Source organism: Scomber scombrus, chromosome 10 (genome assembly GCF_963691925.1).
Source record: "Scomber scombrus chromosome 10, fScoSco1.1, whole genome shotgun sequence".
Taxonomy (NCBI): Eukaryota; Metazoa; Chordata; class Actinopteri; order Scombriformes; family Scombridae; genus Scomber; species Scomber scombrus.
Genome location: NC_084979.1, coordinates 10,738,210 through 10,751,038, shown reverse-complemented (window position 1 = coordinate 10,751,038; position 12,829 = coordinate 10,738,210). Strand labels below are relative to the sequence as shown.

The following is a 12,829-nucleotide window of genomic DNA, read 5'->3' as shown; positions in this document are numbered from 1 at the left end:
CATTTAAAAATGAGGTGCAGAAAGTTTCCATATCAGTAAAGTAAACTACTGTATGTAGCAGTGCAGCTGCAGTGATTGTATACAGAACAGACCTTTCTCCTGGTTTACATCCCGACTCTCTGTGGAACTCTTGTCTTTTTCTCTCAACCACATCACTGTAATTTATATACACAAACATAAGCGTGGACACAATACACATACATACAACCACATTGCACATGTAATTCCACCTCATTACCAGAGTGAGGGGGAGCCTGTGGAGGCGGAAGGCATATGAATAATGTGAGAACAGAGCAGACACCTCTGTGGTCTCACGTCTCTGAGTCTCTGATTAACAGGAATGTCTTGGCCCAAAACTGCAAGTAAGGCAGAGAGGAAGTAGGGAAGGGGAAGAAGGTGATAACTCGGGGCAGGCTGATGAAAAGGAACAGATGGGAAGAAGAGAAGTAGGCGGAGAAGAAAGAGAAAATGAGAGAGGAAAGAAAAAATGGAGGAATCTCATTGGATCCAAGAGCCAACTGATTCTTATCCTTGAACTATGCATCAAAACTAATTTGATCACTCACTTGTTATCTAAATTGGATATTCAGCTGCAATTAAAACATTAACTAGTCTCATTTTGAACTGTTGACAATGATCAAGATTTTTTTTTGTCTTACTTGAACCAGACAGAATTTTAAAAATTCTTTTTTTTATTGTCTTTGATTTAAGCTTGATATAATTTAATAGCCATCCTGGCTCTTTACTCAGCAGTCAAAACTCACCAAGGAGTGGATAATAAAACTTCCATCTCAATCCCTGAGTACATTTTCAGAGAGATGTGGTGGATTTATCCTCCCTAGATATTTATATTGGATTGAAATATCACTGCACTTTGTCCGAATTAGTGTCAGAGCTCATCCTGTAACAAAGGAAATGGTGGGATAGGTTTTACTGTGGATTTACCAGAGCTTAAGTAATCCTACCTGGACCTTGGGATGAAATGTCATTAATATCTGAACTTCATGATGTATTTATCTGCTGTCCTTTTTATCCACATGTGATGTTTTATATCATTTTCTTCATAAAAGCCTCATGTTTGACACTTTAACAACTTTGGGTTGTTACCAGACAGCTTCTTATCCTAGATCATCCCAATAAAACGCTTCATTTACCTGGGTGTTTCTCTTGGATTGGGGATTCATTTTTGACATGAAAATCAATTTTCATGGCATGTTTCAGATCAACCATATGGTTTTACACTCTCACCTCCATGATATGACAGTCTACAGTTCTGAAGGCCTGTAGCTGCCCTGTGTTGTCTTCTCTTGGATTAATCCATTTCATTTAGCATTTTGCAACACTGGGTTGACACTCCAGGCCAATCAGCTTACCAGGCCAACAGTAATTCTGCTGGTGGTCCCAATGGCCAGTCCAGGTCTCACATTAAGAGCTAAGAATGGTGGGGTGTAATGAAAATGGTCAATACACCTGTGTAATAGTATGTGATGTTTTCACATTATTTAAGGTTTTTATAATAACCGCAATGTAAAATTGTGATATTCTGGAAATTATAAGGTTTAGTATAATTTCATTGAATAATATATGTGCACACATATCAAAACATTGCTAAATTTGCTTAAAAATATATACAAGCCAGAAGTGGTACTAAATGAAGAGCTGTTGGGAACTGAAAGAGCCAGTTCTTATTGCTGAGCTGAGCCAAATGATCTGCTCGCTGAAAAAAGCCAGACGTCCCATAACTATTTCCTTCAACCTGTCTATACTGACAGAAATTTCCGGTAGGATTACCTAATAGTGTCAGAATTTAGTTTTCCAGATTCATCTTTTTAGGGATTGTCAACTGCTTGTTTTGTTATCATGAAGATTTTCAGGTCTATTTTTCACATCCATCAGCAAAAAGGTGTCTGAAAAAAAACAGAATATGTTGTGTTTTTCTTTTTGCTCTTAGAGTGCAGATGTGTTAAACTACAGCCAGAGAGATTGATGTAGAAATGAGAAGCGTAATCATCCAGGATTTGAACCTTAGCTAACCGTCCTGCTCTTTTGGGTCTTTTTGTCATAATGGATCAATTTCCTATATGCAACACAAGAAGGGCTTACTTTACATACTGTATTTAACACACTTACACACGCAAACAAACCCACATACATATATACAACGATAATGGAAGTGAATAGGTGTCAGACAAATATGCTCACCTCTTCTCCGTCTCATTAACTTTGGCTTTCATTTGGAGATTGAAAGCAGTCGACCAGCTGCAGCACAGTTTGGATGGGTTGAGATTAGCCTTTGGAGCTGTTCCAGTTTAGGTTTTATGCACTATACAAACATGAGAGGAGTAGTTTAGTGAAGTTTAAAACAGACTGACATATCAAGGATGTGCATTGGGAACTGCACAAGTGAGTTTGTAAATGTGTTGAAGAAATTTTAAATAAATACATGTTGAAAAGTTCCTTCAGTTCCAAAATGAAAGTGCCAAACCTTATTTCCTTTGTTTCTGTGTGTAAAAATTACACTTCAGTTGATTCATCACAGAGTTTTATTCACATATTGCCAAACATTGCTGGAAAAGTAGAATTCTTCACAAATATCACAATCCATGCTCATTGTGAAGTCATCCCGTCAACAGATGTATGTTTTAAACAATTTGAAGTCAGTGTGCTTTGATGTGTTTCCAGCTTCTGCAGTAAAAGATTTATGTCATTTACTAAAGTATGCTCAGAATAATGTACTATTATCCATCAACAGTTTGGGTATATTTGAGCCTAACCTCCTTTCTCAATTCAGATTCCTCTTCTGTAACTGAATCCACACTATTACAATGCTATTGTGAGGGTCAGTTACTGTTGTGATAAGGAGTAACAATATTTTTACCATATGGAAATAGAGTCTGGAAAAGCAATATGAAGTAATAAGTTTCATACAAATTCCTTACCTGCTATTATCATGTGGTCAAATGACCAGGAGTCCTCTCAAGAATTTTGACTGTGAAAGGAAATCAATCTCAATTCAACCCTGCTCTTTCCTCAGCCTTACTTTATGACGTTTGGCAAACGTGTCAGACACATAAGTTTGACATATGCTTTCGTTTTAAACAGTCACTGCTGCTGTGTTTTCTTTCTTCACTGATGTAGCTGCTCTCATCCATATTTCTGTCATCCCGACCTCTGTCTTCATGAAATTATCAGTTTGTCAATGTGTTTGTTTCTTAAACTCTCTGGACAGTTTTTAAAGTGAGGTATTTTCACTTTTTCTTTCTTTATTCTCTTTTGTAATCTGGCAGTTTATTATAACATACACACACACCCACAACAGCTTCCTCTCTCCAGTATATTCCAAGTGACACTCCTGAAATCAGTTTAATTCTGACAGAAATATAATCCCAGAGTTTAAGAAAACCATAATTTAAGTGGCAGTTTTCTGAAGAGGTTAAATCAGCTGACAAACAAACCATCAATAAGGATGGTTTTGGCCACCTGCAGAGACAACAGAGCCTGTTACTTACCAAAAAAAAAACAGCTGACATTTTCTAACCATGGTGGCATTAGGCAAATTAAAAACTGTTGGAGTGAAGACATCTTACAGCCAGAATCATTAGATCTGAATCGTGACCAAACTCAGAGGTCGTACAGTTTAAGTTAATGCCTTTATTTGTTCAATCCACTTAATTATTTGAGTGATACCAGTTCCAGGATATTTATTCTCTCATTACTTAAGTTAGATTTTTAACTAACAGCAAACTCTATAGAGCTGTTTCCAAACTAACTTCATAACAGTGGTTGTAAACTTTCATCCAAAAGTTTTCAGGCACAATAAAACTACTAATGAGGGTTCTTTGAGAGAAGTTTAGGACCATAATTAGGCTTTCTTTGGAAAGCACACCCAGTGTGGTGAACATTTTTGGAAATGTAGCATCAAGGTGGAAAAAACCCAGAATGTTGCTTTAAACTTGTTCATCTGTCTTGCTTCTTTCTGTTAATCACTCATCTTTTCCTGCCTCCATCCATTTTTCTCTCTTCCAGTGTACCATCACAGTGTAGCAAGCCAAGAATTTCAAGAAATTATTTATGTTTTAATGTTATAAAATTCCTTTCCAGTCATTTTCCTTCATTTCTTCACACCACTCTCCACCTCTCTCTCACTCCCCAGTGCCCCAGTAAAATCACCAACCAGCCTGGCAGAGAGTTTGGCAGCACAAAGGACTTCCCAGATTCAGTGCTGCAGTTTGCCCGCAGCCACCCGCTGATGTGGCGACCAGTATATCCTGCCATGCGCCAGCCTGTGCTTGTAAAGGCCAATATACCTTACAAGCTGAAACAAATTGTGGTGGACCGGGTTGAGGCAGAGGACGGACAGTATGATGTCATGTTCATCGGCACAGGTAAGTCATTCAATGCCTTCCCAAATTTCCAAAATACATTTGAAAAACGTTTTAAAAATTGATTTTTTTTTTTTTTCAGAATCCTGGTTTTGTCTAGCAAATGGTTTAATAGTACACTGTTCATGGCCTTAAGGATGACACTTTATCAGGCCCTGTGAAAAAACTGGATTGTTGGGGTGGAGAGCACTATGGGATAAAATGCTTTATCTATTCTGTAACCTTTTTACTCAGAGTACTGTATGTATCTCTGCTTGTCTTTCAGACATTGGCACCATATTGAAGGTCATTGCCCTGCACAGTGGAAACAGTCTGGAGACAGAAGAGGTCACACTGGAAGAGCTACAAGTCTTTAAAGTGATTTTTACTTTCTCTTCAGTCTTAAAGAAAAGAAAAGTTTCAAAACCTAATCCCATATTTCTCTTCATTTTTTTCTATCACAATCTTAGATAAATCACTACTTAGAGTTGCTCGCCATCATATCTGCTTTGGCTTTTATTACTGTAAGCTTTTCACACATTGTAAAATCCCTGAAGCCAATTATTTTCATTATTGCAGGTGCCAACTTCAATTACATCGATGGAAATATCAGTCAAAAGGGTGGGTTGATATAACTGTAATTACTATCATAAATGCTCACCTCTATTAACTTAAATCAAATGTTATTTTTATTATGCATGTCCATTAATTATTATTTATTTTTTTTACCTCTCATCATTTCAAACAGCAAGCCCTTTTCGTGGGCTCTCCTGTAGGTGTGGCCCAGGTAAAGTTGCATCGATGTGAAACTTATGGGAAAGCCTGTGCTGAGTGCTGCCTTGCCAGAGACCCTTACTGTGCCTGGGATGGATCATCCTGCGCCCGATACATTCCCAACAGCAAACGTCGCTTCCGCAGACAAGACATTAGGCATGGAAACCCTGTGCTGCAGTGTGTGGATCAGAATCTGAGCGGTAAGTGTGATATTACCTTCCTCTACTGTACCCTGCAAGTCTTTTTTTTTTTTTGTATCTGCTAGCAAATATTTTTCCAACTCCATTTAGAATTGTTCAACAATCAATAGAAAGTGAATGTGTTTGCGAGGACACTGCAGATAAGATTACTTCTTGTGGCGTCTAGACAGGGGCAGCGTTCCTCTTACACACTCCAAACTATTTAGGTGTAGACAGGAAGAAGACCAGTGTCTGTATATTGTACATGAGTCTGTATACACCTGAGGGCAAGGGAAAGATGTCACTGGACTTGTGCCAACCTCTTTGAGTGAAGATTGTATGCATGTGTTTGTGTCTGTAAGGGTCAGTGTATGTCTGTCTGCCTCTTTCTCAGGATGAAAGCCAAAGAGTGTTTATGTAAGAAGTCACATTTGCACGATTTGTCTGTCATTTTATCCCAAGCTTTGTGTGGCAGATGTTGCACAGTATATTATACAGGAAAGACACACACCACAAATATTGACTGCATGAAGAACATACCAGATTTTATACTTGTATGTAATGTAGTACAAGCATTCAGGCATGTACATGCTGTAATATGAATCGGCAGATTTTTGCCACTAGTGATCTTTAAGAACCGTGCTAAGACAGGGTGAAAGATGGTGAATGTGTTTGTCTGTGTGTCAGAAAGAGAAGAAAAGACTGACAGGTGAGCTCAAACGTAGACAAATATCCGCCGTCATTTGAAAAACAAGAACACAAAAGGACAAATGAATGGGAGAAAATTAATAAACGTCACTTTGAAGTAAAGCTAAGAAAAAGAGAGAAGACGGGCAAGAAAGAGAAGAACGAGGCCGTCAAGAGGCAGGGAAGAAAGGGTCTGTGCATGTGTTGAATGAGTGTAGGTATGGAGCTGAGGTGATGAAAGATTTCTTCCTCAAAGCCCCTGAATGAACCCAAGTTTAACAAGGTTTCTTTGTGCCAGGGTGTAGTTGTTGTTACAGGTAAACTTCTCTGAGGCATGTGTTTTCTTTGCAAATACTGACATTTCATCCTAAATTCATATGCTCACTATTTGTTCAACAAAATATTTATTCATGTGAAAAGTGAACTCTTAACTACAGTCAGAAATATTGCCTTGTGTGCAATGTGTTTTCAAATCAGCATTATTTCAGGCTGCCATTATCAGTATTCTTTGAGGAATGCGTTTGAGGTCGCAGTCATAGGCGCCACAGCAATGGAGAAGTGGAGCAAATGCATACCCATTATTCTATTAAGAGGAGCAAAGTTTTGGTTTTATTACCACACTTTTTGTACTTAAACAAAAACCTATCATCATACAGTCTCTGCAGTCACATGATTATATTTAAGCTGTCTATATCAATGATCATTTTACTATTTTCAGACACGGACAAAAGTAAAAAAGAAACCACATATTTCTGGACCACCCTTTGAGTTGGTTCAGTTCAACTCGTTGCTGATTGTTTGCCACAGCATGCTTTGGCTGTCAGTCACAGTCTCAATCCACACAGGAGTCTGACTGTTTACAAAGGAATGAAACATGCCATTTAGCTTAACTGTGATCACTGACCGTATCGTATGTTGAATGAACCTGCTTGCCCCACTGATTCCAGCCAAACTTTAAATAAGCTAAAAGTAGGATTGTACAGTCACCGAAAAGCTTGCTGATCAGACAAGATTCAGCTGTGATGGTGGGATGTTCGCAAAGGACGCTCCCACGCCACACATCCATTTTTCTCACATAGTGAAAAAGGAATTCATAACATGAGTTACCGTTCTCAATGCATTATTGGTTTGGTTGACTAGTGCAGGTGGCTGTCGGCTGTCTTCACTCAATCCAAGGGGTTAGGTCATGTAGAAATGCAGGAAATTTGTCTTAAATTACTATATCTTTTCTTGGACAGGACATCCAGACCCTCCTGCCAGTTATGTATCTTTCCAAGTTTGCTCCCCCATTTTAAAACATAACCAGGCACCCATGGTTGCAGCTTTTCCCTGTGTAGGCTGTGTTTGCGATTGGTGTTCTTAGATCTTTATTTCAGGGCACTACCAGTCTTCTTTCTTTTTTTTAAAAGTTTTTTTTCCCAACAACAATTTTAGATAGAAGCACATACTCTCTGGATTATTATGACTGGGTATGTTTGTGGAATCAGGCACTACACTGTACACAATACAATGTATGTGTAATGTATGTGAATGTTCTGTTTATATACTGAATGTATACATAGGATACATATAGTATATAAGGACGATAGGTATATGGTGATAAAATACAACATGACAAAAGTGCATGCCTCTTCAGAGCCTCATTTAGGCACTCTCCTAATAGGAAATACATCCAATACTGAAATGATTAATTCAAAATGCTATATTGAAAAGAAAAAGAAAATAGACAATTTGTTTTTTTAGTATTAACAGTAACTGCACTTTATAGAATTCACCTGTTACAGATTTACAGACATAAAGGTGCCACACTGTACTTGGTTCAGTGTGTTGGTCAAGAGAACTTTAACAATACTGTAGCCTACATAATGGATGCTTACATACATTTTAACCATACAAGAGGTGTGAGGAGAATCTAATCCTTACTGACTAAGTCTGTATTTTCATTCCTTCACAACCATTTAATTTCTCTTTCTTTGAACCAGAAGAACTTGATGTGACGGAGGACAGGGTGGTCTATGGGACTGAGAACAACAGCACATTCCTGGAATGTGTTCCTCGATCTCCACAAGCTTCGATTACCTGGCTTGTCCAACGCGACGACCACAAAGAAGAGGTAAGACAATCATAAAAGAGCCATCTGATCAAAATCAAGATCAAAAAATGTCACCCTATCCAAATATACCCATGTTGGGGGAAAGCTTTAGGAGACAGATGAGGGGCGCAATGAAACTTCTGGCAAACAGTGGCCTGAGTAACTGCCTTTAAAACTGAGATTTGCTTGCGAACTTGGCACATAGTTGACACATTTGACAGCCATTTGACATGTGGTCAAAATTAAGGAGCTATATTTCAAAGGAAAAAGCACAACCACTCGTTCTCTTGTATAAACAGTGAATTCTTTGCAAACCTTGACCACATGCCACAGAACGCTAAATTGTCACTCAATGTCTACAGGCCACTGTGACTTAAAGGCAGTATTGCAAAGTCCCATTAAAGCGCTACTTAGAAAATTGTGTTGCTCTCTGTGCCCACACCCACAGTAATCATTCATCTGTTTGAGGTTATGTTTCTCCAAGCTTAACTGAGTGCCTCGGTCAGCCATGCAAGTATTAAGGTATTACCACCCCTCTCCATTTCCCTGCAAATAAACATTTGGCTGCCACTCTCGCTGACAAGGCTGCCATGTTTGTGTTGGCACCAAAGGATAGTTAGAGACGCAGAGGGATGGAGTAAGAGAGAGGGGGAGGTAGGAGGTAGATAGAGAAAAGAGGTGTAAATGAATAGATGAGGAAGAGCGACTTTGGGTGGAGATGTGGAAAGAAAGAAAGAAAGAGAGGAAAGAGAAGGCAGAGAGAAACAAAATCTTATCAGTGACTGAAATTTCATGGTAGATTCTTACTGTTTAAGCTAAGAAAACAGTGTAAATAGCCCCTGTTCCCTCTCATTCTTTTCTCTCTTTCTTTTCTCATACTATGAAGTAGATTACATGTTATTTATATTCTTCATGTTTTTCACATTCTTTATAATTTTACTGATTTGTGTTTCATTCTTTGTTTCACAAGGTTTGCTTCAGTTATCATCAATAAAAAATTAATCCATTTGATTAATTTGAAAGATAAATATGATATAATCTCATGAAATTGATACATATAGTGGCTTTAAATTCCTATGTGTCACTGCCTTGTTCTCTGCATTTATACCATCATAAGCAAATTGCCAGATATTTGTGGCATATGCAAACTGGAAGTACTGTCAGTAAATGTACTTGGAATTTTGAAAATAAAATGGCTAATTTAAGATGTGTTGCTGCTTGCAGTGTAAAATGTAACTAGAGGGCCTAGATATCTTGTTTTGAATTACATTGCAGCTATCTCACTAGGCCAGTCACAGCAAAATCTGAAACAAAGATACGCATTGTTTCTAAAATTCAAGTGTGTGTTGATTGGGTAAAGCCAGCAGCATTTTCTCACATCTCTGCTAACTCTCTCTGCCTTTACCTCATCTCACATACATTCTCTCTCTGCCCTACTCAGGTGAAGCTCGATGATCGTGTGATGTATACAGAGCAGGGCCTCCTCTTTCGTCGCCTCTTCCGCCATGATGAAGGCGTGTACATCTGCCGTTCAAGAGAGCATGGCTTCATGCGGACCCTGGCCCGCCTCACCCTCGAAGTCCTTCAGGGGGACACTGTAGATGAGCTCATGGCTCGCGACAACGCCGGCCTCCCTGACTCTTTCAAAGACCGATCAACTGGAGGATACAGGGCCTGGATGCCTTGTAGCGCATACAGCAGGGGTGGCACATCGGGCCAAATAGGCCAATCGCGTACGTGGTTCAAGGATATCATGCAGCTGATCGGGCCCTCAAACCTGCCCCATGTGGAGGAGTACTGTGAGAGGATGTGGTGCAATGACAAGCTGAGGAGGAAACACAAGAGCATGTTGGAGAAATACCGCCAGGCGCAGGACAGCGCGAGGAAAGCACGTAGCAAGAGCTCCAGCGAACGCAACCGAACACCGCGGGACCTCAGCGCATGGGACAAGTAACGGATAAACAACCAGAAGGGGAAAAAAGAAGGAGAAAATGAAAGAGGGAAAAGGGACAAACATTTAAAATACAGGACAAGATGAATGGGACAACATACAAAGATTAAGACCAGGATCAACTCTTAATAGTTGAAACTTTAGCACCTGGATTTTTAAGGAGGTAAATGGAATTTATGAAATCAGTGTATGTGTACGTCAGGTGCCAGATGTTGGTTCTGACTGTGGCCCAAAAAAGTGTTCAGTTGTCCGGGAAGACAGAACAGAGACTGCTAGTGAACAGAATAGGTTGCTGTTGATCTCATGATGTTGGCCATAAAGAGGAGACTAGATACAATCTTCCAAATATACTTTGAGGATGCTTTTTTACCAAGCATTCCTCCACCCTTCACATCTTTGCCCTCATTTACATTTACTACCATTGAAATGACAGAAAATGAAAACACACCACTTTCATTTAATTCATTCATAGTCATTTTTCATTGAGAAAACCATCATAACTGATGTAATGTATGCATGCCTGTGGATTGACTTTACCAACAGCAGACCCTGTTTCACGTCTGCCATTGTAGCTTCATTGACAGTTTGCTCATATCATTGTGCAAAAAACTTTTAGCTGCACTAGGAAAGTTATTCATGTAAAAAAAATCCATGCAAATTTGGGCTTCAATAGAGAGAAAATTCACATTTACATATTTTCATTTTTGGACTACAAATTAGCAAATTTGTTTTTGTCAGTGTAGCCCTGACAAACACAGACACAAATAAACTTGCTTTGCATTTCTGTTTCTCACTATGAAGTTCACACAATACAATCACTGGATTATTTCTTTATCACTTTGTATTTAATGGTCCATGCCTTTTCGGATTTGTTAAGAAATGTTCATGTGTGACTTCAGCTCAAGATATACTTTGCTGTATATTTGTAAGAGGCATCTGCAGCCAATGGAACATACTGGCTTAGATGCTTACTGTATCTGATTTTGACAATGCACAAGGACACACACACTCACATAAACTGGAAGCTCACTTGCCCATAACACTGAATTCATAAGCTCATCTAGCTCAACCTGGAAGCTACCATGAGACGACTGTTGATGGTTCAACAGATTATAGGCACAATGCTTTGTTTTCACTGCTGTGGGTTGAACTTTCCATTAAACACCAGCTAGAGATTACAATCCCTCCTCATTGACCCTTAAAGGGATATTTCACAGAGGCTTATTTTCATGCTTTTCAGTACATACCGTAAAATTTACTGGAATGTACCAAATGGCCAAAGTCAATCTCCTATATTGATTCCCCTGGGGCTCTTTAGGCACCTCAACTCAATGAGGCCTGTAACATTAACGCCAATCCTGCATGAAGGCCTGCAAGTACTGATTATTTTCATGCTGAATTAATTTGCTGATTATTTTTGTATTATTTGAGTAATGGTTTAGTTTTTAGAAAACAGTAAAAATGTCACAGTTTCTCACAGCTCAAGGTGACATCTTCAAAGTGTTTTTTGTCCACCCACCAGTCAAAAACCAGCTATTAAAGAACAAATAACATAATATGACCTAACATCACACCTAATCAGCCCCTAAACTCAATTCCCACAGTTTTTCTCTGTGCGGTAACTTTCCAGTCCCATAATAGAGGGAACAATAGAAGGGTCAACTGTAATGGTGGACTCCTCTTGCATTTCTGCTTTGTAAACATAGGTTTTGGTTTGAACAGTTCATGTTTTGAACACAGGATAATCCACATTAGTATTGTCTTGCTTTGTTGTTAAAATATAGTTTCATGGTTACTTGGTCAAAAAAGGTATTCCTTTCCAAAGGTGACAGGTGAAGAGGAGAACTGAGGAATGAATTGTTTAATGAGACATATAATGGGGGAGAGGTGGGGGATGGTTATGGCAGAAAACAGACAGGTCAAATAAAGAAAAGACTGGCTGTGACATGTGACCATTATAACTTGAGGTCAAAACGACAGGATCCATGTGAGGAGAATGCATGTCACGCTTAAATTTCATTGTGTTTGGATGGGGGTGCTCAGGAGTTTCAATAATAAAATAAAACAGAAAATAAAATGGGGAAAAGTAAAAATGTAAAATTGAAATTGTATCCTTTCAACTGAATTTGATTTAGACTTTTAAGAGATGCTTTTAATTTTATGAAGTGTAACAGTTAGAATACATGGAAGCTTTGGAGCCGCATCAGTAGGACCCTCCTCTGGCCCCGTCATGGAGGTCCATTGGAGAACTGTGCAAATGATTAGTGGGAACACTGGAACTAAAAGTGTTCACAAATCCTGTTTTTGCACACAAACTTGAGGACCCCCAATATGGTGAAACCTCATGTGAACCCTAATCCCATTAATATGTATACTTATTGAAGATATATATTCTGGGAGCCCTTTCATTGTTTAAAATTAGTCAGGAAACAACACTAACACCAATTAACTTTTTCACCTTTTGTGACCTTCGTGGCGTGTGAATTGCTTCATGGACAAATGAAAAAGGAGGAGAGCAGATGTGTACAGGAAGAGAGAAATTTGAAATAAAAAGGTACTATTAGCATCTTGTGAAGGCTGTATTATAAAAATCCTTACCCCTAATAATACATATTTTACCACATATTTTCCCAATTTATCAGTAACAAGTGAGTTTTCTTAAAGGGGGTGACACTTTTTTCCCCCTTGCCAGCAAAGTTTATTTTCTTATTCTAAGGATTGTGAGAGGGGCTATTAGATTCCAATTGAGTTGTTTTCTCTAAAAATATTGCTTCTGATGTGTATC

At 38.7% G+C, this 12,829-nt stretch overlaps 1 protein-coding gene across 1 annotated transcript in view; it reads left to right on the top strand.

Annotated features, from left to right (window-relative positions):
• sema3bl (sema domain, immunoglobulin domain (Ig), short basic domain, secreted, (semaphorin) 3bl) overlaps positions 1-10,047 on the top strand; it is a 47,624-nt gene extending 37,577 nt beyond the window's left edge. Inside the window, exons 12-17 of the mRNA XM_062426627.1 lie at positions 4,154-4,385; positions 4,648-4,739; positions 4,941-4,982; positions 5,110-5,335; positions 7,984-8,114; positions 9,535-10,047. Coding sequence (XP_062282611.1) covers positions 4,154-4,385; positions 4,648-4,739; positions 4,941-4,982; positions 5,110-5,335; positions 7,984-8,114; positions 9,535-10,047 — 1,236 coding nt within the window. The remainder of the gene's footprint in view (positions 1-4,153; positions 4,386-4,647; positions 4,740-4,940; positions 4,983-5,109; positions 5,336-7,983; positions 8,115-9,534) is intronic.
• Positions 10,048-12,829: the final 2,782 nt, after the last annotated feature.